The sequence below is a fragment of the Pelodiscus sinensis genome, unplaced genomic scaffold (genome assembly GCF_049634645.1).
Source record: "Pelodiscus sinensis isolate JC-2024 unplaced genomic scaffold, ASM4963464v1 ctg135, whole genome shotgun sequence".
Taxonomy (NCBI): Eukaryota; Metazoa; Chordata; order Testudines; family Trionychidae; genus Pelodiscus; species Pelodiscus sinensis.
In genome coordinates this window covers 88,433-113,319 of record NW_027465998.1, presented here as the reverse complement: position 1 = coordinate 113,319, position 24,887 = coordinate 88,433, and the positions used below count along the sequence as shown (strand labels likewise).

General features: G+C 72.7%; 1 protein-coding gene across 3 annotated transcripts in view; it reads left to right on the top strand.

Annotated features, from left to right (window-relative positions):
- The first annotated feature begins 1,559 nt into the window (after positions 1 to 1,559).
- NFATC2IP (nuclear factor of activated T cells 2 interacting protein) overlaps positions 1,560 to 24,887 on the top strand; it is a 32,445-nt gene continuing 9,117 nt past the window's right edge. The window contains exons 1-7 of one of the 3 annotated variants that reach the window (XM_075917941.1): positions 1,560 to 1,664; positions 10,187 to 10,303; positions 10,443 to 10,512; positions 18,602 to 18,722; positions 18,927 to 18,998; positions 19,208 to 19,388; positions 19,503 to 19,647. In XM_075917941.1, the coding sequence (XP_075774056.1) occupies positions 1,653 to 1,664; positions 10,187 to 10,303; positions 10,443 to 10,512; positions 18,602 to 18,722; positions 18,927 to 18,998; positions 19,208 to 19,388; positions 19,503 to 19,647 (718 nt within the window). In that variant the 5' untranslated portion in view covers positions 1,560 to 1,652. The remainder of the gene's footprint in view (positions 1,665 to 10,186; positions 10,304 to 10,442; positions 10,513 to 18,601; positions 18,723 to 18,926; positions 18,999 to 19,207; positions 19,389 to 19,502; positions 19,648 to 24,887) is intronic. The other 2 variants (XM_075917942.1, XM_075917943.1) reach the window with 2 other exon arrangements.

Genomic DNA, 24,887 nt, shown 5'->3' with positions numbered 1-24,887 from the left:
CTGGGAAGGGGGGTCGCACTGGGGGGGTCCCTGGGAAGGGGGGTTGCACTGGAGGGGGTCTCTGGGAAGGCGGGGATGCACTGGAGGAGGGGGTCATTGGGAAGGGGGGGTCGCATTGGAGGGGGGGTACCCGGGAAGGGGGGTCACACTGGGAGGTCTCACTGGGGGGGTCCCTGGGAAGGGGGGTCGCACTGGAGGGGGGTCCCTGGGAAGGGGGGGGTCGCACTGGAGGGGGGTCCCTGGGAAGGCGGGGACACACTGGGGGGGTCTCCCTGGAGGGGTCCCTGGGAAGGGGGGTTGCACTGGAGGGGGGGTACCCGGGAAGGGGGTTCGCACTGGGCGGTCTCACTGGGGGGTCCTGGGAAGGGGGGTCCCACTGGAGGAGGGGTACCCGGGAAGGAGGGATCACACTGGGGGGAGTCTCCCTGGGGGGGTCCCTGGGAACACGGGGTCTCACTGGGGGGGTGGGTACCCGTGAAGGGGGGGTCACACCGTGGGGATCTCACTGGGGGGGTCCCTGGGAAGGGGGGTTGCACTGTGGAGGTACCCGGAAAGGGGGGGTAACAGTGGGGGGGTCTCACTGGGGGGGGTCCCCGGAAAGGGGGGGTCGCACTGGAGGGGGGTACCTGGGTACAGGGAGTTACACTGGGGGGGTCTCACTGGGGGGTTCTTTGGATGGGGGGGTCGCTCTGGAGGGGGGTACCCGGGAAGAGGGGGTCACACTAGGGGGGTCTCCCTGGGAGGGTCGCTGGGAAGGGGGGTCGCACTGGAGGGGGGTACCCGGGAAGGGGGGTCACACTAGGGGGGTCTCCCTGGGAGGGTCGCTGGGAAGGGGGGTCGCACTGGAGGGGGGTACCCGGGAAGGGGGGGTCACACTGGGGGGGGTCTCACTGGGGGGTCGCACTGGAGGGGGGGTACCCGGGAAGGGAGGGTCACACTGGGGGGGGTCTCACTGGGGGATGGCACTGGAGGGGGGGTACCCGGGAAGGGAGGGTCACACTGGGGGGGTCTCACTGGGGGGGTCCCTGGGAAGGGGGGTCGCACTGGAGGGGGGGTACCCGGGAAGGGAGGGTCACACTGGGGGGGTCTCACTGGGGGGGTCCCTGGGAAGGGGGGTCGCACTGGAGGGGGGGTACCCGGGAAGGGGGGGTCTCACTGGGGGGTCGCACTGGAGGGGGGGTACCCGGGAAGGGAGGGTCACACTGGGGGGGTCTCACTGGGGGGGTCCCTGGGAAGGGGGGTCGCACTGGAGGGGGGGTACCCGGGAAGGGAGGGTCACACTGGGGGGGTCTCACTGGGGGGGTCCCTGGGAAGGGGGGTCGCACTGGAGGGGGGATCCGCCCGGGTCCCTGGGCCGAGTGTGGGCACGTGACAGGGCCCTCTTGGGGAGTCCCCCCCAGCGCGGCCCCAATTTGGGCGGGTCCCCTCGCTTTGGCCCCGCCCCCAGCGCTCAGCGGGGAGCTACTTCCCGGCGCTCCTTGGAGCCCAGCCCCTCGTGGGAACTACAACTCCCAGCGGTCCCTGCGCCGCGGGGCGGGGCGCCGTGTCTGACGCCATAGAGCCTCTGGCGCCGAGGCCAATGGCTGGTCAGTGGGCGGGGCCCAGCGGGCGGTTCTAAGGCGAGAGGAGGGAGCGGTCAGGGAGCGCGCGCCATGGCCGGGCAGGTCGGGACACGGGGGGGCGCGCGGGGAGATGGGGAGCGGGGGGGGTCACGGGGGGACGAGGCGGGACCCGCGGGGAGATGGGGTGCGGGGGGGGTCACGGGGGGGCGAGGCGGGACCCGCGGGGAGATGGGGAGCGGGGGGGTCACAGGGGGGACGAGGCGGGACCCGCGGGGAGATGGGGTGCGGGGGGGTCACGGGGGGGCGAGGCGGGACCCGCGGGGAGATGGGGTGCGGGGGGGTCACGGGGGGGTGAGGCGGGACCCGCGGGGAGATGGGGAGCGGGGGGGTCACGGGGGGACGAGGCGGGACCCGCGGGGAGATGGGGTGCGGGGGGGTCACGGGGGGGACGAGGCGGGACCCGCGGGGAGATGGGGAGCGGGGGGGTCACGGGGGGGACGAGGCGGGACCCGCGGGGAGATGGGGTGCGGGGGGGTCACGGGGGGACGAGGCGGGACCCGCGGGGAGATGGGGAGCGGGGGGGTCACGGGGGGACGAGGCGGGACCCGCGGGGAGATGGGGAGCGGGGGGGTCACGGGGGGACGAGCGGGGACCCGCGGGGAGATGGGGTGCCGGGGGGTCACGGGGGGACGAGGCGGGACCCGCGGGGAGATGGGGTGCGGGGGGGTCACGGGGGGGACGAGGCGGGACCCGCGGGGAGATGGGGAGCGGGGGGGTCACGGGGGGACGAGGCGGGACCCGCGGGGAGATGGGGAGCGGGGGGGTCACGGGGGGACGAGGCGGGACCCGCGGGGAGATGGGGAGCGGGGGGGTCACGGGGGGACGAGGCGGGACCCGCGGGGAGATGGGGAGCGGGGGGGTCACGGGGGGGACGAGGCGGGACCCGCGGGGAGATGGGGTGCGGGGGGGTCACGGGGGGACGAGGCGGGACCCGCGGGGAGATGGGGTGCGGGGGGGTCACGGGGGGGACGAGGCGGGACCCGCGGGGAGATGGGGTGCGGGGGGGTCACGGGGGGACGAGGCGGGACCCGCGGGGAGATGGGGAGCGGGGGGGTCACGGGGGGGACGAGGCGGGACCCGCGGGGAGATGGGGAGCGGGGGGGTCACGGGGGGGACGAGGCGGGACCCGCGGGGAGATGGGGAGCGGGGGGGTCACGGGGGGACGAGGCGGGACCCGCGGGGAGATGGGGAGCGGGGGGGTCACGGGGGGGACGAGGCGGGACCCGCGGGGAGATGGGGTGCGGGGGGGTCACGGGGGGACGAGGCGGGACCCGCGGGGAGATGGGGTGCGGGGGGGTCACGGGGGGGACGAGGCGGGACCCGCGGGGAGATGGGGTGCGGGGGGGTCACGGGGGGACGAGGCGGGACCCGCGGGGAGATGGGGAGCGGGGGGGTCACGGGGGGACGAGGCGGGACCCGCGGGGAGATGGGGAGCGGGGGGGTCACGGGGGGACGAGGCGGGACCCGCGGGGAGATGGGGCGCGGGGGGGTCACGGGGGGGCGAGGCGGGACCCGCGGGGAGATGGGGCGCGGGGGGGTCACGGGGGGACGAGGCGGGACCCGCGGGGAGATGGGGAGCGGGGGGGGTCACGGGGGGGACGAGCGGGGACCCGCGGGGAGATGGGGAGCGGGGGGGTCACGGGGGGACGAGGCGGGACCCGCGGGGAGATGGGGTGCGGGGGGGTCACGGGGGGACGAGGCGGGACCCGCGGGGAGATGGGGAGCGGGGGGGTCACGGGGGGACGAGGCGGGACCCGCGGGGAGATGGGGTGCGGGGGGGTCACGGGGGGACGAGGCGGGACCCGCGGGGAGATGGGGTGCGGGGGGGTCACGGGGGGGACGAGGCGGGACCCGCGGGGAGATGGGGTGCGGGGGGCTCACGGGGGGGCGAGGCGGGACCCGCGGGGAGATGGGGAGCGGGGGGGTCACGGGGGGGCGAGGCGGGACCCGCGGGGAGATGGGGAGCGGGGGGGTCACGGGGGGACGAGGCGGGACCCGCGGGGAGATGGGGTGCGGGGGGGTCACGGGGGGGACGAGGCGGGACCCGCGGGGAGATGGGGTGCGGGGGGGTCACGGGGGGACGAGGCGGGACCCGCGGGGAGATGGGGAGCGGGGGGGTCACGGGGGGACGAGGCGGGACCCGCGGGGAGATGGGGTGCGGGGGGGTCACGGGGGGGACGAGGCGGGACCCGCGGGGAGATGGGGTGCGGGGGGGTCACGGGGGGACGAGGCGGGACCCGCGGGGAGATGGGGTGCGGGGGGGTCACAGGGGGGACGAGCGGGGACCCGCGGGGAGATGGGGAGCGGGGGGGGTCACGGGGGAACGAGGCGGGACCCGCGGGGAGATGGGGTGCGGGGGGGTCACGGGGGGACGAGGCGGGACCCGCGGGGAGATGGGGTGCGGGGGGGTCACGGGGGGACGAGGCGGGACCCGCGGGGAGATGGGGTGCGGGGGGGTCACGGGGGGGACGAGGCGGGACCCGCGGGGAGATGGGGTGCGGGGGGGTCACGGGGGGGACGAGGCGGGACCCGCAGGGAGATGGGGTGCGGGGGGCTCACGGGGGGGCGAGGCGGGACCCGCGGGGAGATGGGGAGCGGGGGAGTCACGGGGGGGACGAGGCGGGACCCGCGGGGAGATGGGGAGCGGGGGGGTCACGGGGGGGACGAGGCGGGACCCGCGGGGAGATGGGGTGCGGGGGGGTCACGGGGGGGTGAGGCGGGACCCGCGGGGAGATGGGGAGCGGGGGGGTCACGGGGGGACGAGGCGGGACCCGCGGGGAGATGGGGAGCGGGGGGGTCACGGGGGGGACGAGCGGGGACCCGCGGGGAGATGGGGTGCGGGGAGGTTACGGGGGGGCAAGGTGGGACCGGTGGGGAGATGGGGTGCGGGGGGGTCACGGGGGGGTGAGGCGGGACCCGCGGGGAGATGGGGAGCGGGGGGGTCACGGAGGGACGAGGCGGGACCCGCGGTGAGATGGGGTGCGGGGGGGTCACAGGGGGGACGAGGCGGGACCCGCGGGGAGATGGGGAGCGGGGGGGTCACGGGGGGACGAGGCGGGACCCGCGGGGAGATGGGGTGCGGGGGGGTCACGGGGGGGACGAGGCGGGACCCGCGGGGAGATGGGGAGCGGGGGGGGTTACGGGGGGACGAGGCGGGACCCGCGGGGAGATGGGGAGCGGGGGGTCACGGGGGGACGAGGCGGGACCCGCGGGGAGATGGGGTGCGGGGGGGTCACGGGGGGACGAGGCGGGACCCGCGGGGAGATGGGGTGCGGGGAGGTCACGGGGGGACGAGGCGGGACCCGCGGGGAGATGGGGTGCGGGGGGGTCACGGGGGGACGAGGCGGGACCCGCGGGGAGATGGGGTGCGGGGGGGTCACGGGGGGACGAGGCGGGACCCGCGGGGAGATGGGGTGCGGGGGGTCACGGGGGGGACGAGGCGGGACCCGCGGGGAGATGGGGTGCGGGGGGGTCACGGGGGGACGAGGCGGGACCGCGGGGAGATGGGGTACGGGGGGGTCACAGGGGGGACGAGCGGGGACCCGCGGGGAGATGGGGAGCGGGGGGGTCACGGGGGAACGAGGCGGGACCCGCGGGGAGATGGGGTGCGGGGGGGTCACGGGGGGACGAGGCGGGACCCGCGGGGAGATGGGGTGCGGGGGGGTCACGGGGGGACGAGGCGGGACCCGCAGGGAGATGGGGTGCGGGGGGGTCACGGGGGGGACGAGGCGGGACCCGCAGGGAGATGGGGTGCGGGGGGCTCACGGGGGGGCGAGGCGGGACCCGCGGGGAGATGGGGAGCGGGGGGGGTCACGGGGGGGACGAGGCGGGACCCGCGGGGAGATGGGGAGCGGGGGGGTCACGGGGGGGACGAGGCGGGACCCGCGGGGAGATGGGGAGCGGGGGGGTCACGGGGGGACGAGGCGGGACCCGCGGGAGATGGGGTGCGGGGGGGTCACGGGGGGGCAAGGTGGGACCGGTGGGGAGATGGGGTGCGGGGGGGGTCACGGGGGGGACGAGCGGGGACCCGCGGGGAGATGGGGTGCGGGGGGGTCACGGGGGGGTGAGGCGGGACCCGCGGGGAGATGGGGAGCGGGGGGGGTCACGGGGGGACGAGGCGGGACCCGCGGGGAGATGGGGAGCGGGGGGGTCACGGGGGGGACGAGCGGGGACCCGCGGGGAGATGGGGTGCGGGAGGTTACGGGGGGGCAAGGTGGGACCGGTGGGGAGATGGGGTGCGGGGGGGTCACGGGGGGGTGAGGCGGGACCCGCGGGGAGATGGGGAGCGGGGGGGTCACGGAGGGACGAGGCGGGACCCGCGGGGAGATGGGGAGCGGGGGGGTCACGGGGGGACGAGGCGGGACCCGCGGGGAGATGGGGTGCGGGGGGGTCACAGGGGGGACGAGGCGGGACCCGCAGGGAGATGGGGAGCGGGGGGGTCACGGGGGGACGAGGCGGGACCCGCGGGGAGATGGGGAGCGGGGGGGTCACGGGGGGACGAGGCGGGACCCGCGGGGGAGATGGGGAGCGGGGGGGTCACGGGGGGACGAGGCGGGACCCGCGGGGAGATGGGGAGCGGGGGGGTCACAGGGGGGACGAGGCGGGACCCGCGGGGAGATGGGGAGCGGGGGGGTCACGGGGGGGACGAGGCGGGACCCGCGGGGAGATGGGGTGCGGGGGGGTCACGGGGGGACGAGGCGGGACCCGCGGGGAGATGGGGTGCGGGGGGGTCACGGGGGGACGAGGCGGGACCCGCGGGGAGATGGGGAGCGGGGGGGTCACGGGGGGACGAGGCGGGACCCGCGGGGAGATGGGGTGCGGGGGGGTCACGGGGAGACGAGGCGGGACCCGCGGGGAGATGGGGAGCGGGAGGGTCACGGGGGGACGAGCGGGGACCCGCGGGGAGATGGGGTGCGGGGAGGTTACGGGGGGGCAAGGTGGGACCGGTGGGGAGATGGGGAGCGGGGGCGTCACGGGGGGACGAGCAGGGACCCGTGGGGAGATGGGGAGCGGGGGGGTCACGGGGGGGACGAGCGGGGACCCGCGGGGAGATGGGGTGCGGGGAGGTTACGGGGGGGCAAGGTGGGACCGGTGGGGAGATGGGGAGCGGGGGGGTCACGGGGGGACGAGGCGGGACCCGCGGGGAGATGGGGTGCGGGGGGGTCACGGGGGGACGAGCGGGGACCCGCGGGGAGATGGGGAGCGGGGGGGTCACGGGGGGGACGAGGCGGGACCCGCGGGGAGATGGGGAGCGGGGGGGTCACAGGGGGGACGAGGCGGGACCCGCAGGGAGATGGGGAACGGGGGGGTCACGGGGGGACGAGGCGGGACCCGCGGGGAGATGGGGTGCGGGGGGGTCACGGGGGGACGAGGCGGGACCCGCGGGGAGATGGGGTGCGGGGGGGTCACGGGGGGACGAGGCGGGACCCGCGGGGAGATGGGGAGCGGGGGGGTCACGGGGGGACGAGGCGGGACCCGCGGGGAGATGGGGTGCGGGGGGGTCACGGGGGGACGAGGCGGGACCCGCGGGGAGATGGGGAGCGGGGGGGTCACGGGGGGACGAGCGGGGACCCGCGGGGATATGGGGTGCGGGGAGGTTACGGGGGGGCAAGGTGGGACCGGTGGGGAGATGGGGAGCGGGGGCGTCACGGGGGGACGAGCAGGGACCCGTGGGGAGATGGGGAGCGGGGGAGTCACGGGGGGGACGAGCGGGGACCCGCGGGGAGATGGGGTGCGGGGAGGTTACGGGGGGGCAAGGTGGGACCGGTGGGGAGATGGGGAGCGGGGGGGTCACGGGGGGACGAGGCGGGACCCGCGGGGAGATGAGGAGCGGGGGGGTCACAGGGGGGACGAGGCGGGACCCGCGGTGAGATGGGGTGCGGGGGGGTCACGGGGGACGAGGCGGGACCCGCGGGGAGATGGGGAGCGGGGGGGTCACGGGGGGACGAGGCGGGACCCGCGGGGAGATGGGGTGCGGGGGGGTCACGGGGGGACGAGGCGGGACCCGCGGGGAGATGGGGAGCGGGGGGGTCACGGGGGGACGAGGCGGGACCCGCGGGGAGATGGGGTGCGGGGGGGTCACGGGGGACGAGGCGGGACCCGCGGGGAGATGGGGAGCGGGGGGGTCACGGGGGGACGAGCGGGGACCCGCGGGGAGATGGGGTGCGGGAGGTTACGGGGGGGCGAGGTGGGACCGGTGGGGAGATGGGGAGCGGGGGGGTCACGGGGGGACGAGCAGGGACCCGTGGGAGATGGGGAGCGGGGGGGTTACGGGGGGGACGAGCGGGGACCCGCGGGGAGATGGGGTGCGGGGAGGTTACGGGGGGGCAAGGTGGGACCGGTGGGGAGATGGGGAGCGGGGGGGTCACGGGGGGACGAGGCGGGACCCGCGGGGAGATGGGGAGCGGGGGGGGTCACGGGGGGACGAGCGGGGACCCGCGGGGAGATGGGGTGCGGGGGGGTCACGGGGGGGTGAGGCGGGACCCGCGGGGAGATGGGGAGCGGGGGGGTCACGGGGGGACGAGGCGGGACCCGCGGGGAGATGGGGTGCGGGGGGGTCACGGGGGGACGAGGCGGGACCCGCGGGGAGATGGGGTGTGGGGGGGTCACGGGGGGACGAGCGGGGACCCGTGGGGAGATGGGGAGCGGGGGGGGTCACGGGGGGGACGAGCGGGGACCCGCGGGGAGATGGGGTGCGGGGTGGTCACGGGGGGGTGAGGCGGGACCCGCGGTGAGATGGGGTGCGGGGGGGTCACGGGGGGACGAGCGGGGACCCGCGGGGAGATGGGGTGCGGGGGGGTCACGGGGGGGTGAGGCGGGACCCGCGGGGAGATGGGGTGCGGGGGGGTCACGGGGGGACGAGGCGGGACCCGCGGGGAGATGGGGTGCGGGGGGGTCACGGGGGGACGAGGCGGGACCCGCGGGGAGATGGGGTGCGGGGGGGTCACGGGGGGACGAGGCGGGACCCGCGGGGAGATGGGGTGCGGGGGGGTCACGGGGGGACGAGGCGGGACCCGCGGGGAGATGGGGTGCGGGGGGGTCACGGGGGGACGAGGCGGGACCCCGCGGGGAGATGGGGAGCGGGGGGGTCACGGGGGGACGAGGCGGGACCCGCGGGGAGATGGGGTGCGGGGGGGTCACGGGGGGACGAGGCGGGACCCGCGGGAGATGGGGAGCGGGGGGGTCACGGGGGGACGAGGCGGGACCCGCGGGGAGATGGGGAGCGGGGGGGTCACGGGGGGACGAGCGGGGACCCGCGGGGAGATGGGGTGCGGGGGGGTCACGGGGGGGTGAGGCGGGACCCGCGGGGAGATGGGGTGCGGGGGGGTCACGGGGGGGACGAGGCGGGACCTGCGGGGAGATGGGGTGCGGGGGGGGTCACGGGGGGACGAGGCGGGACCCGCGGGGAGATGGGGTGCGGGGGGGTCACGGGGGGACGTGGCGGGACCCGCGGGGAGATGGGGTGCGGGGGGGGGTCACGGGGGGACGAGGCGGGACCCGCGGGGAGATGGGGAGCGGGGGGGTCACGGGGGGACGAGGCGGGACCTGCGGGGAGATGGGGTGCGGGGGGGTCACGGGGGGACGAGGCGGGACCCGCGGGGAGATGGGGTGCGGGGGGGTCACGGGGGGACGAGGCGGGACCCGCGGGGAGATGGGGTGCGGGGGGGTCACGGGGGGACGAGGCGGGACCCGCGGGGAGATGGGGAGCGGGGGGGTCACGGGGGGACGAGGCGGGACCCGCGGGGAGATGGGGTGCGGGGGGGTCACGGGGGGACGAGGCGGGACCCGCGGGAGATGGGGAGCGGGGGGGTCACGGGGGGACGAGGCGGGACCCGCGGGGAGATGGGGAGCGGGGGGGTCACGGGGGGACGAGCGGGGGACCCGCGGGGAGATGGGGTGCGGGGGGGTCACGGGGGGGGTGAGGCGGGACCCGCGGGGAGATGGGGTGCGGGGGGGTCACGGGGGGACGAGGCGGGACCTGCGGGGAGATGGGGTGCGGGGGGGTCACGGGGGACGAGGCGGGACCCGCGGGGAGATGGGGTGCGGGGGGGTCACGGGGGGACGAGGCGGGACCCGCGGGGAGATGGGGAGCGGGGGGGTCACGGGGGGACGAGGCGGGACCCTCACTCTTCTTTGCCGCAGCTCGGCGAGGTGGGACCCGCGGGGAGATGGGGAGCGGGGGGGTCACGGGGGGACGAGGCGGGACCCGCGGGGAGATGGGGTGCGGGGGGGTCACGGGGGGACGAGGCGGGACCCGCGGGGAGATGGGGAGCGGGGGGGTCACGGGGGGACGAGGCGGGACCCGCGGGGAGATGGGGAGCGGGGGGGGTCACGGGGGGACGAGCGGGGACCCGCGGGGAGATGGGGTGCGGGGGGGTCACGGGGGGACGAGGCGGGACCCGCGGGGAGATGGGGAGCGGGGGGGTCACGGGGGGACGAGGCGGGACCCGCGGGGAGATGGGGTGCGGGGGGGTCACGGGGGGACGAGGCGGGACCCGCGGGGAGATGGGGAGCGGGGGGGTCACGGGGGGACGAGGCGGGACCCTCACTCTTCTTTGCCGCAGCTCGGCGAGGCGGGACCCGCGGGCAGTGGGCAGGACGGTCCCGGGCAGCCACGCCCCAAACGCCGCCGCCTCCTGCGCAGCACCGAGGTCCCCGCTGTGCCCGTCTACTCCGGGAAGGTACCGCCCCGCCCCGCCCCCGCCTGCCCTGCTCCCCCCACGTACGACCTGTGCCCCTTTGGGCGCTTCGTGCAGCCCCCCAGCTCTGGGGTGCCCGTGGCGCAGGGCATTGTGGGTAACGTTCCCCCTTGCTCCCCAGGTGAACAGCAGCTTCCAGTTGTGCCCCGCAGAGCTGCGCCGGGCAGTGCCCACCCTGCAGTGGCAAGGAGGTGAGGGCCCCTAGGGCTGGCACTGGCTGCGGGGAGAGGGGGGGCCCTAGGGCTAGCGCCGGCTGCGGGGAGAGGGGCCCGGGCTGGCCGGAGGGGCGGGAGCAGGTAGCAGGGTTTCTGTGGGGGGCTGTGTGGCCCGGCTGTGGTTGGAGCTCCCTCCCACCCAGTCATGCCCCTGGGCTCTCGCTGAGTCATGGGCACTCTCCTGGCCTGTGCTGGGCTCCGGGTCTCACTGCAGGGTGAGGTGACCCCACCTGAGCATGGGCTGGGACCCAGCAGCCGGGCCCTGGCAACCCCCACCCCCTAGGCTATGGAAATCCCTGTAGCGGGTCTACCAAGTCACTTCTGGGGGGGATGCTGGGGGAGCCTGCCACAGGGGGAAGATTTGATGAGGGGCCAGGGGTGCCTGTGGTGGGGGAGGGGGGAGGATATAATTCGTGATTTAGTCCTAAGCTGGGCCACTTGAAAGAGTGACCATAATGCCATAAAATGTAACATCCTCGTGGTGGGAAAACACCTCAGCAGCCCGACACGGAGGCATTTCATTTTCAGAGAGGGGAACTACACAAAAGTGAGGAGGTTAGTTAAACAGAAATTGAAAGGTCCAGTGGCAAAAGTAAAACCCCTGCAAGCTGCATGGACACTTTCCAGCCACTGTAATAGAGGCCCCACTTCATTGTAGACCCCAAATTAAAAAACACAATGAGACAATCAAAAAAGTGCCAGTGTGGCTTGGCTTAACCAAGTAAACGAAGCAGTGAGAGATAAGAAGACATCTTTTTAAAAAGTGGAGGTCAAATCCTAGTGAGGAAAATAGAAAGGACCATAAACTGTCAAATTACGTGTAAAAATATAACAAGAAAAGCCAAAGAGGAGTTTGAAGAACAGCCAGCCAAAAACTCAAAAAGTAACAGCAAAATATTTTAAAGTCCATCAGAAGCAGGAAGCTGCTATACAGCCAGTGGGGCCATTGGACGACTGAGATGCTAAAGGAGCCCTCAAAGACTGTAAGGTCATTGCAGAGAAACTAAATGAATTCTTTGCTTCAGTCTTCATGGCTGAGGATATTGGGGAGATTCCCAAACCTGAACCATTCCTGGTAGGTGACAAATCTGAGGCATTGTCCCAGACTGAGGTGTCACTAGAGGAGGTGTTGGAACAAAGTGATAAACTGAACAGTAACAAGTCACTGGGTCCAGATGGCATTCACCTAAGAGTTCTGAAAGAATCCAATGGGAAATTGCGGAACTATTATCTGTGGTTTGTAACCTGTCCTTTAAATCAGCTTCTGACCCAACGACTGGAAGGTAGCTAATGTGAGGCCAATATTTAAAAAGGGCTCTAGAGGTGATTCTGGCAATTACAGACCGGTAACTCTAACTTCAGTACTGGGCAAATTAGTTGAAACTATAGAAATTGTCAGACACATAGATGAACGTAATTTGTTGGGGGAAAGTCAACATGGTTTCTGCAAAGGGAAATCATGCCTTACTAATCTGTTAGAGTTCTTTGAGGGGGTCAACAAACATGTGGCCAAGGTGGATCCAGTGGCTATAGTGTACTTAGGTTTCCAGAAAGCCTTTGACAAGGTCCCTCACCAAAGGCTCTTAAGCAAAGTAAGTTGTCATGGGAGAAGAGTTGTCATGGCCTTTCATAGGTTGGTAACTGGAAATGAAGGGTAGAAATAAATGGTCAGTGTTCCGAGTGGAGAGAGGTAACTTGTATGGTCCCCCAAGGGTCTGTCTTGGGACCAGTCCTATTCAACCTATTTATAAATGATCTGGAGAAAGGGGTAAACAGGGAGGTGGCAACATCTGCAGACGACACCGAACTGCTCAAGATAGTTCAGACCAAAGCAGATTGAAGAGCTTTGAAAAGATTGAAAAAAGTGACTGGATAACAAATGGCAACTGAGACTTCATGTGGATAAACGTAAAATAATGCACATTGGGAAAATGATCCCAACTATCTGTACAATATGACGGGGACTAATTTGGCTACAACTACTCGAGAGATCTCGGAGTCACTGTGGAGAGCTCTCTGAAGACAGCCACTCCGTGCGCAGCGGCGGTCAAAAAAGCAAATTGCTTGTTAGGAATCATTTAAAAAGGGATAGAGAATAAGACAAAGAATCTCCTATTGCTTATATAAAACCATGGGATGTGCACAGAGAAACGTGGTAGCTTTTTTGAGATGAGGTGATCTTGGCATTGGAAAGGTTCAGAGAAGGATAGCAAAATTGATGAGTGGTTGGAACGGGTCCCGTATGAAGAGAGATTCAAGAGACTGGGACTTCTCAGCCTAGAAAAGAGGAGACTAAGGCGGGATAGGATCAAGGTCTATAAAATCATGACTGGTGTGGGAAAAGTGAGTAAGGAAAAGTTCTTTACTTGTTCCCACAATATAAGAACTAGGGGCACCAAATGAAAGGAATAGGCAGCAGGTTTATAACAAACCAAAGGAAGTTTTTCTTCACTCAGCGGACAGCCGATCTGTGGAACTCCTTGCCAGAGGATGATGGGAAGGCTAGGACTTTAACAGAGTTCAAAAAGAGCTTGATAGATTCATGTGTTGTGCTTAAAAGCAGCAGCCGGGATCTTTTTCAGGGGGATAAGGCAACACGCCACATGTATTGAACATACATAGATCAATCAATACTTATCATATGCATAGAATACATCACACTCATGCACTCTCGCACACACTCAAGCACACTCCGTATTGTTACCAAAAGTTGCTCCCCCTCCCTGCACTGGCCCGGTGAGTTAGATGGGGGCGGGGTGGAGCTGGGCTTCTGCCGATCGGGATCCATGCTCCCATGTCGACAAGAGGAAAACCCTGGATCCCTCTGCAAGATGCCGCCTATTTCTCCCTCTCATGCAGCCAATTAGTCATCACCGGGCCTTTCCTAATGCTGCTTCAGAGAGAGCTTCCAAGGGCAGACACTTGCTGCTGGACTCCCCAGGCGTCTGTCTGTCCAGTCTTCTTTTCAATGAGCTCACTTCATAAGTCTTGTTATAAAGAGAAGCTGGATAATTTCATGGTCCGTAAAAGGCTATTAGCCAGGGGTAGGAACGGTGTTCTTGGCCTCTGTCTGTTAGAGGCTGGAGATGGATGGCACCAGACAAATGGCTTGGTCATTGTCTTTGGTCCACCCTCTCGGCACCTGGTGCTGGCCACTGTGGGCAGACAGGCTACTGGGCTGGATGGACCTTTGGTCTGACCCAGTACGGCCGCTCTTATGTTCTTCCGATCTGGCTCCCAGCCCCTCTCCACCCTTGCAACTGCTGCTGGAGGTGCTCACCTCTCAGGCCTTCACTATTCACACCGCCTTCATTTCAACAGGGCCATCCATGAAAGGGGAGAGATCTACTCTACTCCTGGAAAAAGACATTTCTCTATTTCTAAGGCCTCTCCCATAAAGGGCTTAATACAAAGTTTCTATGGTTTATAAGAAGCAAAGACCTATATGACGACGATCTATAGAAAGACGTAGAAAGTTTCTCAATACAAAGTTATGAGAGTGAGGCCCGGTTCCACGGGAACCATGCGGAGGTCCGTCCCCCTGTGAGGGTGAGGCCCGGTTCCGCGGGAAGCTCGCGGAGGTCCGTCCCCGTGTGAGGGTGAGGCCCGGTTCCGCGGGAAGCTCGCGGAGGTCCGTCCCCGTGTGAGAGTGAGGCCCGGTTCCGTGGGAACCTCGCGGAGGTCCGTCCCCCTGTGAGGGTGAGGCCCGGTTCCTTGGGAAGCTCGCGGAGGTCCGTCCCCGTGTGAGGGTGAGGCCCGGTTCCGCGGGAAGCTCGCGGAGGTCCGTCCCCCTGTGAGGGTGAGGCCCGGTTCCGCGGGAAGCTCGCGGAGGTCCGTCCCCGTGTGAGGGTGAGGCCCGGTTCCGCGGGAAGCTCGCGGAGGTCCGTCCCTGTGTGAGGGTGAGGCCCGGTTCCTTGGGAAGCTCGCGGAGGTCCGTCCCCGTGTGAGGGTGAGGCCCGGTTCCTTGGGAAGCTCGCGGAGGTCCGTCCCCGTGTGAGGGTGAGGCCCGGTTCCGCGGGAAGCTCGCGGAGGTCCGTCCCCCTGTGAGGGTGAGGCCCGGTTCCGCGGGAAGCTCGCGGAGGTCCGTCCCCCTGTGAGGGTGAGGCCCGGTTCCGCGGGAAGCTCGCGGAGGTCCGTCCCCGTGTGAGGGTGAGGCCCGGTTCCTTGGGAAGCTCGCGGAGGTCCGTCCCCGTGTGAGGGTGAGGCCCGGTTCCTTGGGAAGCTCGCGGAGGTCCGTCCCCGTGTGAGGGTGAGGCCCGGTTCCGCGGGAAGCTCGCGGAGGTCCGTCCCCGTGTGAGGGTGAGGCCCGGTTCCGCGGGAAGCTCGCGGAGGTCCGTCCCCGTGTGAGGGTGAGGCCCGGTTCCGCGGGAAGCTCGCGGAGGTCCGTCCCCGTGTGAGGGTGAGGCCCGGTTCCGCGGGAAGCTCGCGAAGGTCCGTCCCCGTGTGAGGGTGAGGCCCGGTTCCGCGGGAACCTCGCGGAGGTCCGTCCCCGTGTGAGGGTGAGGCCCGGTTCCGCGGGAAGCTCGCGGAGGTCCGTCCCCCTGTGAGGGTGAGGCCCGGTTCCGCGGGAAGCTCGCGGAGGTCCGTCCCCGTGTGAGGGTGAGGCCCGGTTCCGCGGGAAGCTCGCGGAGGTCCGTCCCCGTGTGAGGGTGAGGCCCGGTTCCGCGGGAAGCTCGCGGAGGTCCGTCCCCGTGTGAGGGTGAGGCCCGGTTCCGCGGGAAGCTCGCGGTGGTCCGTCCCCCTGTGAGGGTGAGGCCCGGTTCCGCGGGAAGCTCGCGGAGGTCCGTCCCCGTGTGAGGGTGAGGCCCGGTTCCGCGGGAAGCTCGCGGAGGTCCGTCCCCGTGTGAGGGTGAGGCCCGGTTCCGCGGGAAGCTCGCGGAGGTCCGTCCCCGTGTGAGGGTGAGGCCCGGTTCCGCGGGAAGCTCGCGGAGGTCCGTCCCCCTGTGAGGGTGAGGCCCGGTTCCGCGGGAAGCTCGCGGAGGTCCGTCCCCGTGTGAGGGTGAGGCCCGGTTCCGCGGGAAGCTCGCGGAGGTCCGTCCCCCTGTGAGGGTGAGGCCCGGTTCCGCGGGAAGCTCGCGGAGGTCCGTCCCCCTGTGAGGGTGAGGCCCGGTTCCGCGGGAAGCTCGCGGAGGTCCGTCCCCCTGTGAGGGTGAGGCCCGGTTCCGCGGGAAGCTCGCGGAGGTCCGTCCCCCTGTGAGGGTGAGGCCCGGTTCCGCGGGAAGCTCGCGGAGGTCCGTCCCCCTGTGAGGGTGAGGCCCGGTTCCGCGGGAAGCTCGCGGAGGTCCGTCCCCCTGTGAGGGTGAGGCCCGGTTCCGCGGGAAGCTCGCGGAGGTCCGTCCCCGTGTGAGGGTGAGGCCCGGTTCCGCGGGAAGCTCGCGGAGGTCCGTCCCCCTGTGAGGGTGAGGCCCGGTTCCGCGGGAAGCTCGCGGAGGTCCGTCCCCGTGTGAGGGTGAGGCCCGGTTCCGCGGGAAGCTCGCGGAGGTCCGTCCCCGTGTGAGGGTGAGGCCCGGTTCCGCGGGAAGCTCGCGGAGGTCCGTCCCCGTGTGAGGGTGAGGCCCGGTTCCGCGGGAAGCTCGCGGAGGTCCGTCCCCGTGTGAGGGTGAGGCCCGGTTCCGCGGGAAGCTCGCGGAGGTCCGTCCCCGTGTGAGGGTGAGGCCCGGTTCCGCGGGAAGCTCGCGGTGGTCCGTCCCCGTGTGAGGGTGAGGCCCGGTTCCGCGGGAAGCTCGCGGAGGTCCGTCCCCGTGTGAGGGTGAGGCCCGGTTCCGCGGGAAGCTCGCGGAGGTCCGTCCCCCTGTGAGGGTGAGGCCCGGTTCCGCGGGAAGCTCGCGGAGGTCCGTCCCCCTGTGAGGGTGAGGCCCGGTTCCGCGGGAAGCTCGCGGAGGTCCGTCCCCGTGTGAGGGTGAGGCCCGGTTCCGCGGGAAGCTCGCGGAGGTCCGTCCCCCTGTGAGGGTGAGGCCCGGTTCCGCGGGAAGCTCGCGGAGGTCCGTCCCCCTGTGAGGGTGAGGCCCGGTTCCGCGGGAAGCTCGCGGAGGTCCGTCCCCCTGTGAGGGTGAGGCCCGGTTCCGCGGGAAGCTCGCGGAGGTCCGTCCCCCTGTGAGGGTGAGGCCCGGTTCCGCGGGAAGCTCGCGGAGGTCCGTCCCCGTGTGAGGGTGAGGCCCGGTTCCGCGGGAAGCTCGCGGAGGTCCGTCCCCCTGTGAGGGTGAGGCCCGGTTCCGCGGGAAGCTCGCGGAGGTCCGTCCCCCTGTGAGGGTGAGGCCCGGTTCCGCGGGAAGCTCGCGGAGGTCCGTCCCCCTGTGAGGGTGAGGCCCGGTTCCGCGGGAAGCTCGCGGAGGTCCGTCCCCCTGTGAGGGTGAGGCCCGGTTCCGCGGGAAGCTCGCGGAGGTCCGTCCCCGTGTGAGGGTGAGGCCCGGTTCCGCGGGAAGCTCGCGGAGGTCCGTCCCCGTGTGAGGGTGAGGCCCGGTTCCGCGGGAAGCTCGCGGAGGTCCGTCCCCGTGTGAGGGTGAGGCCCGGTTCCGCGGGAAGCTCGCGGAGGTCCGTCCCCGTGTGAGGGTGAGGCCCGGTTCCGCGGGAAGCTCGCGGAGGTCCGTCCCCGTGTGAGGGTGAGGCCCGGTTCCGCGGGAAGCTCGCGGAGGTCCGTCCCCGTGTGAGGGTGAGGCCCGGTTCCGCGGGAAGCTCGCGGAGGTCCGTCCCCGTGTGAGGGTGAGGCCCGGTTCCGCGGGAAGCTCGCGGAGGTCCGTCCCCGTGTGAGGGTGAGGCCCGGTTCCGCGGGAAGCTCGCGGAGGTCCGTCCCCGTGTGAGGGTGAGGCCCGGTTCCGCGGGAAGCTCGCGGAGGTCCGTCCCCGTGTGAGGGTGAGGCCCGGTTCCGCGGGAAGCTCGCGGAGGTCCGTCCCCCTGTGAGGGTGAGGCCCGGTTCCGCGGGAAGCTCGCGGAGGTCCGTCCCCCTGTGAGGGTGAGGCCCGGTTCCGCGGGAAGCTCGCGGAGGTCCGTCCCCCTGTGAGGGTGAGGCCCGGTTCCGTGGGAAGCTCGCGGAGGTCCGTCCCCCGTGTGAGGGTGAGGCCCGGTTCCGCGGGAAGCTCGCGGAGGTCCGTCCCCGTGTGAGGGTGAGGCCCGGTTCCGCGGGAAGCTCGCGGAGGTCCGTCCCCGTGTGAGGGTGAGGCCCGGTTCCGCGGGAAGCTCGCGGAGGTCCGTCCCCGTGTGAGGGTGAGGCCCGGTTCCGCGGGAAGCTCGCGGAGGTCCGTCCCCCTGTGAGGGTGAGGCCCGGTTCCGCGGGAAGCTCGCGGAGGTCCGTCCCCCTGTGAGGGTGAGGCCCGGTTCCGCGGGAAGCTCGCGGAGGTCCGTCCCCGTGTGAGGGTGAGGCCCGGTTCCGCGGGAAGCTCGCGGAGGTCCGTCCCCCTGTGAGGGTGAGGCCCGGTTCCGCGGGAAGCTCGCGGAGGTCCGTCCCCGTGTGAGGGTGAGGCCCGGTTCCGCGGGAAGCTCGCGGAGGTCCGTCCCCCTGTGAGGGTGAGGCCCGGTTCCGCGGGAAGCTCGCGGAGGTCCGTCCCCCTGTGAGGGTGAGGCCCGGTTCCGCGGGAAGCTCGCGGAGGTCCGTCCCCCTGTGAGGGTGAGGCCCGGTTCCGCGGGAAGCTCGCGGAGGTCCGTCCCCGTGTGAGGGTGAGGCCCGGTTCCGCGGGAAGCTCGCGGAGGTCCGTCCCCGTGTGAGGGTGAGGCCCGGTTCCGCGGGAAGCTCGCGGAGGTCCGTCCCCCTGTGAGGGTGAGGCCCGGTTCCGCGGGAAGCTCGCGGAGGTCCGTGCCCATGTGAGGGTGAGGGCCGGTTCCGCGGGAACTTGCATAAGTCCATCGGAGGCCAGGTCCATCGGTGGCTGTTAGCCAGGGTGGTGTCCCTGGCCTCTGTCTGTCTGGGAGTGGGTGATGGGAGGGATTCGGGGAGGGTTCCCTGTTGTGACCCCCACCTCTGGGACACGTGGCGCTGGCTGCTGTGGGCAGACAGGGCCCTGGACTGGCCGGGGCGTTGGTCTGGCCCAGCCTGGCCGTTCTCACGTTCTCGTGTTCTCTCCCTCCCCTGCAGATGTGGATGAGGTTGGCCCTGACACTCCCCCCCGGCCAGAGCGGCCTCACGCCCCGCGCCTCCCCCAGGACCCCTGCGCTGACTGGCTGGAGGAGGCACCGCAGCTGGGAGCAGCGAGAACGTAGGTGTGGGGTGGGCTAGAATGGGGGTCCGAGCAGAGGCAGGGTCACAGCCAGGGTTCCATGAGGGGGGATGGGGCCATGGCTTGGGCTCTGTGGGTTCAGGCATCAGGCACTGTCCCCAGGGGGTTACTTATGGGGCACAGCTTCCCAGGCCCCCTCTAACCCCCTCTCTCTCTCTCTCTCTCTCTCTCTCTCTCTCTCAGGGTCCGGGACAAGTCCCCCTCCCCCCCTCCCCCGCCACGGCCCACACGCCTGCAGAGGGGCCGGACCCGCCGGTGAGGGGCTACCCACCTCGGGGCTGTGGATGGGGGTTCACTGGACTTGGGGGTCTCTGCCCAAATTTCTGGCCCTGCAGGAGGGGGGAATTGAAGGGCAGGTCCTCGGGGGGTGTCTGGCCCCCCCAGGGAGGTGGAGTTGGGGGGCCCTGGCTGCCCGGCCCCTGGGGAGGTGGGGTTGCAGGGGCCCTGACAAGCTGGCCCCCCAGGCAGGTGGACCGCCAGCTGCAGGGGCTGAGCACGTGGCTCTCAGCCGCCCAGCGCAGCCTGCAGGAGGAGCTGCCCGAGGATGACGTGATCCTGGTGGAGCCGCCTCCGTCTCCGGCGCCCCGGCAGCTGCAGCTCAAGGTGCGGTGCCGGACGGAGATCCACCGCATCGCCATGGAGACGGTGAGTGACGCCCCCGGGATCCCTGCCGCCAGGAGCGGGGCCGGAGGGGGGTAACGCTGTTGTGGGGGACGTGGAACTGCCCGTCACTAGGCCTGACTGTCCCTTTCCCGCCAGTCGCAGCCCCTGCAGCTGGTGGTGGAGCACATGGCCCGGAGGCTGCAGGTGCGTCCAGGGCAGATCCTGCTGCTGCTGCGAGATGTGGAGCTGGCCCCCGGCAGCACCCCCCAGACGCTAGGCCTGGGTGTGGCTGACATCATTGGTGAGCACGGGGCAGGGCCTCCCGGGGCGGGTGCTTAGGCTGGGTGCTCTGAATCAGACGCACACGCCCCCGTGGGCCAGGCTGCCCTGAGAGCAAGCCCCAGCCTTCCCTGCCTGGGCAGCTGTGCAGTCTGGGGGAAACTGAGGCGCTGCCTGGGACACCCCCTTTGCGCCGGGCTGGTTGGTCTGTGTGAGGGCTCCTGCACCCCCGTAATGTCACAGACAGACGCCACCAGCCCGTAGAACAGAGGGAGTTTATTGCCTCTCCAGACGGGATCTGATTCCAGGGCAGGCCTGGAGATGGGGGAGCCTGGGCCCCTAAATCCCAGCCCCTTGCCTAGGCTGCTTCCCCCATGATCCCAGCAGAACCTCCAACTCTCTCCCAGCCAGGGCCTGGTGTCCAGCTCCCTCCCTCCCCTGGGCGGCTGAGCCGGGGTGTCTGGTTAATCCACAAGTGGGAGAGTCGGTGAGGATCCCCCATCCCAGCACAGGGGCCCCGGGTCGCAGAGCAGACCCCCCCGCCGCGCCCCACACACCTCACCGCCAGGGGCCCCGGGTCGCAGAGCAGACCCCCCCGCCGCACCCCACACACCTCACCGCGCAGGGGCCCCAGGTCGCAGAGCAGACCCCCCCGCCGCGCCCCACACACCTCACCGCCAGGGGCCCCGGGTCACAGAGCAGACCCCCCCGCCGCGCCCCACACACCTCACCGCCAGGGGCCCCGGGTCACAGAGCAGACCCCCCCCGCCGCGCCCCACACACCTCACCGCGCAGGGGCCCCGGGTCGCAGAGCAGACCCCCCCGCCGCGCCCCTCACACCTCACCGCGCAGGGGCCCCGGGTCACAGAGCAGACAGCCCCGCCGCACCCCACACACCTCACCGCCAGGGGCCCCGGGTCGCAGAGCAGACCCCCCCGCCGCGCCCCACACACCTCACCACGCAGGGGCCCCGGGTCACAGAGCAGACAGCCCCCCGCCGCACCCCTCACACCTCACCGCGCAGGGGCCCCGGGTCACAGAGCAGACAGCCCCCCGCCGCGTCCCACACACCTCACCGCGCAGGGGCCCCGGGTCACAGAGCAGACCCCCCCGCCGCACCCCACACACCTCACCGCGCAGGGGCCCCAGGTCACAGAGCAGACAGCCCCCCGCAGCGCCCCACACACCTCACCGCCAGGGGCCCCGGGTCACAGAGCAGACCCCCCCGCCGCGCCCCACACACCTCACCGCGCAGGGGCCCCGGGTCCCAGAGCAGACCCCCCCGCCGCGCCCCACACACCTCACCGCGCAGGGGCCCCGGGTCACAGAGCAGACCCCCCCGCCGCGCCCCACACACCTCACCGCGCAGGGGCCCCGGGTCACAGAGCAGACCCCCCCGCCGCGCCCCACACACCTCACCGCGCAGGGGCCCCGGGTCGCAGAGCAGACCCCCCCGCCGCGCCCCTCACACCTCACCGCGCAGGGGCCCCGGGTCACAGAGCAGACCCCCCCGCCGCGCCCCTCACACCTCACCGCGCAGGGGCCCCGGGTCACAGAGCAGACCCCCCCGCCGCGCCCCTCACACCTCACCGCGCAGGGGCCCCGGGTCACAGAGCAGACCCCCCCGCCGCGCCCCACACACCTCACCGCGCAGGGGCCCCGGTCACAGAGCAGACAGCCCCCCGCCGCGCCCCTCACACCTCACCGCGCAGGGGCCCCGGGTCGCAGAGCAGACCCCCCCGCCGCGCCCCTCACACCTCACCGCGCAGGGGCCCCGGGTCGCAGAGCAGACCCCCCCGCCGCGCCCCACACACCTCACCGCGCAGGGGCCCCGGGTCACAGAGCAGACCCCCCCGCCGCGCCCCACACACCTCACCGCGCAGGGGCCCCGGGTCACAGAGCAGACAGCCCCCCGCCGCGCCCCTCACACCTCACCGCGCAGGGGCCCCGGGTCGCAGAGCAGACCCCCCCGCCGCGCCCCTCACACCTCACCGCGCAGGGGCCCCGGGTCGCAGAGCAGACCCCCCCGCCGCGCCCCACACACCTCACCGCGCAGGGGCCCCGGGTCACAGAGCAGACCCCCCCGCCGCGCCCCTCACACCTCACCGCGCAGGGGCCCTGGGTCACAGAGCAGACCCCCCCGCCGCGCCCCTCACACCTCACCGCGCAGGGGCCCCGGGTCGCAGAGCAGACCCCCCCGCCGCGCCCCTCACACCTCACCGCGCAGGGGCCCCGGGTCGCAGAGCAGACCCCCCCGCCGCGCCCCTCACACCTCACCGCACAGGGGCCCCGGGTCACAGAGCAGACAGCCCCCCGCCGCGCCCCACACACCTCACCGCGCTGGGGCCCCGGGTCGCAGAGCAGACCCCCCCCGCCGCGCCCCTCACACCTCACCGCGCAGGGGCCCCGGGTCACAGAGCAGACAGCCCCCCGCCGCGCCCCACACACCTCACCGCGCTGGGGCCCCGGGTCGCAGAGCAGACCCCCCCGCCGCGCCCCTCACACCTCACCGCGCAGGGGCCCCGGGTCACAGAGCAGACCCCCCCGCCGCGCCCCTCACACCTCACCGCGCAGGGGCCCCGGGTCACACAGCAGACAGCCCCACACCGCGCCCCTCACACCTCACCGCGCAGGGGCCCCGGGTCGCAGAGCAGACCCCCCCGCCGCGCCCCACACACCTCACCGCGCAGGGGCCCCGGGTCGCAGAGCAGACCCCCCCGCCGCGCCCCTCACACCTCACCGCGCAGGGGCCCCGGGTCACAGAGCAGACCCCCCCGCCGCGCCCCTCACACCTCACCGCGCAGGGGCCCCGGGTCACACAGCAGACAGCCCCACACCGCGCCCCTCACACCTCACCGCGCAGGGGCCCCGGGTCGCAGAGCAGACCCCCCCGCCGCGCCCCTCACACCTCACCGCGCAGGGGCCCCGGGTCGCAGAGCAGACAGCCCCCCGCCGCGCCCCTCACACCTCACCGCGCAGGGGCCCCGGGTCACAGAGCAGACAGCCCCCCGCCGCGCCCCACACACCTCACCGCGCAGGGGCCCCGGGTCGCAGAGCAGACAGCCCCCCGCCGCGCCCCTCACACCTCACCGCGCAGGGGCCCCGGGTCACAGAGCAGACCCCCCCGCCGCGCCCCTCACACCTCACCGCGCAGGGGCCCCGGGTCACAGAGCAGACAGCCCCCCGCCGCGCCCCTCACACCTCACCGCGCAGGGGCCCCAGGTCGCAGAGCAGACAGCCCCCCGCCGCGCCCCTCACACCTCACCGCGCAGGGGCCCCGGGTCGCAGAGCAGACAGCCCCCCGCCGCGCCCCACACACCTCACCGCGCAGGGGCCCCGGGTCACAGAGCAGACCCCCCCGCCGCGCCCCTCACACCTCACCGCGCAGGGGCCCCGGGTCACAGAGCAGACAGCCCCCTGCCGCGCCCCTCACACCTCACCGCGCAGGGGCCCCGGGTCACACAGCAGACAGCCCCCCGCCACGCCCCTCACACCTCACCGCGCAGGGGCCCCGGGTCACAGAGCAGACCCCCCCGCCGCGCCCCTCACACCTCACCGCGCAGGGGCCCCGGGTCACAGAGCAGACCCCCCCGCCGCGCCCCTCACACCTCACCGCGCAGGGGCCCCGGGTCACAGAGCAGACCCCCCCGCCGCGCCCCTCACACCTCACCGCGCAGGGGCCCCGGGTCACACAGCAGACAGCCCCCCGCCGCGCCCCTCACACCTCACCGCGCAGGGGCCCCGGGTCACACAGCAGACAGCCCCCCGCCACGCCCCTCACACCTCACCGCGCAGGGGCCCCGGGTCACAGAGCAGACCCCCCCGCCGCGCCCCACACACCTCACCGCGCAGGGGCCCCGGGTCGCAGAGCAGACAGCCCCCCGCCGCGCCCCTCACACCTCACCGCACAGGGGCCCCGGGTCACACAGCAGACCCCCCCGCCGCGCCCCACACACCTCACCGCGCAGGGACCCCGGGTCACACAGCAGACCCCCCCGCCGCGCCCCACACACCTCACCGCGCAGGGGCCCCGGGTCACAGAGCAGACCCCCCCGCCGCGCCCCTCACACCTCACCGCGCAGGGGCCCCGGGTCACAGAGCAGACCCCCCCGCCGCGCCCCTCACACCTCACCGCGCAGGGGCCCCGGGTCGCAGAGCAGACAGCCCCCCGCCGCGCCCCTCACACCTCACCGCGCAGGGGCCCCGGGTCACAGAGCAGACCCCCCCGCCGCGCCCCACACACCTCACCGCGCAGGGGCCCCGGGTCGCAGAGCAGACAGCCCCCCGCCGCGCCCCTCACACCTCACCGCACAGGGGCCCCGGGTCACACAGCAGACCCCCCCGCCGCGCCCCACACACCTCACCGCGCAGGGACCCCGGGTCACACAGCAGACCCCCCCGCCGCGCCCCACACACCTCACCGCGCAGGGGCCCCGGGTCACAGAGCAGACCCCCCCGCCGCGCCCCTCACACCTCACCGCGCAGGGGCCCCGGGTCACAGAGCAGACAGCCCCCCGCCGCGCCCCACACACCTCACCGCGCAGGGGCCCCGGGTCACAGAGCAGACCCCCCCGCCGCGCCCCTCACACCTCACCGCGCAGGGGCCCCGGGTCACACAGCAGACAGCCCCCCGCCGCGCCCCTCACACCTCACCGCGCAGGGGCCCCGGGTCACAGAGCAGACCCCCCCGCCGCGCCCCTCACACCTCACCGCGCAGGGGCCCCGGGTCACAGAGCAGACAGCCCCCCGCAGCGCCCCACACACCTCACCGCGCAGGGGCCCCGGGTCGCAGAGCAGACCCCCCCCGCCGCGCCCCACACACCTCACCGCGCAGGGGCCCCGGGTCGCAGAGCAGACCCCCCCGCCGTGCCCCACACACCTCACCGCGCAGGGGCCCCGGGTCACAGAGCAGACCCCCCCGCCGCGCCCCTCACACCTCACCGCGCAGGGGCCCCGGGTCACAGAGCAGACAGCCCCGCCGCGCCCCACACACCTCACCGCGCAGGGGCCCCGGGTCACAGAGCAGACCCCCCCGCCGCGCCCCTCACACCTCACCGCGCAGGGGCCCCGGGTCACAGAGCAGACAGCCCCGCCGCACCCCTCACACCTCACCGCGCAGGGGCCCCGGGTCACAGAGCAGACAGCCCCCCGCCGCGCCCCACACACCTCACCGCGCAGGGGCCCCGGGTCACAGAGCAGACAGCCCCCCGCCGCGCCCCTCACACCTCACCGCGCAGGGGCCCCGGGTCGCAGAGCAGACCC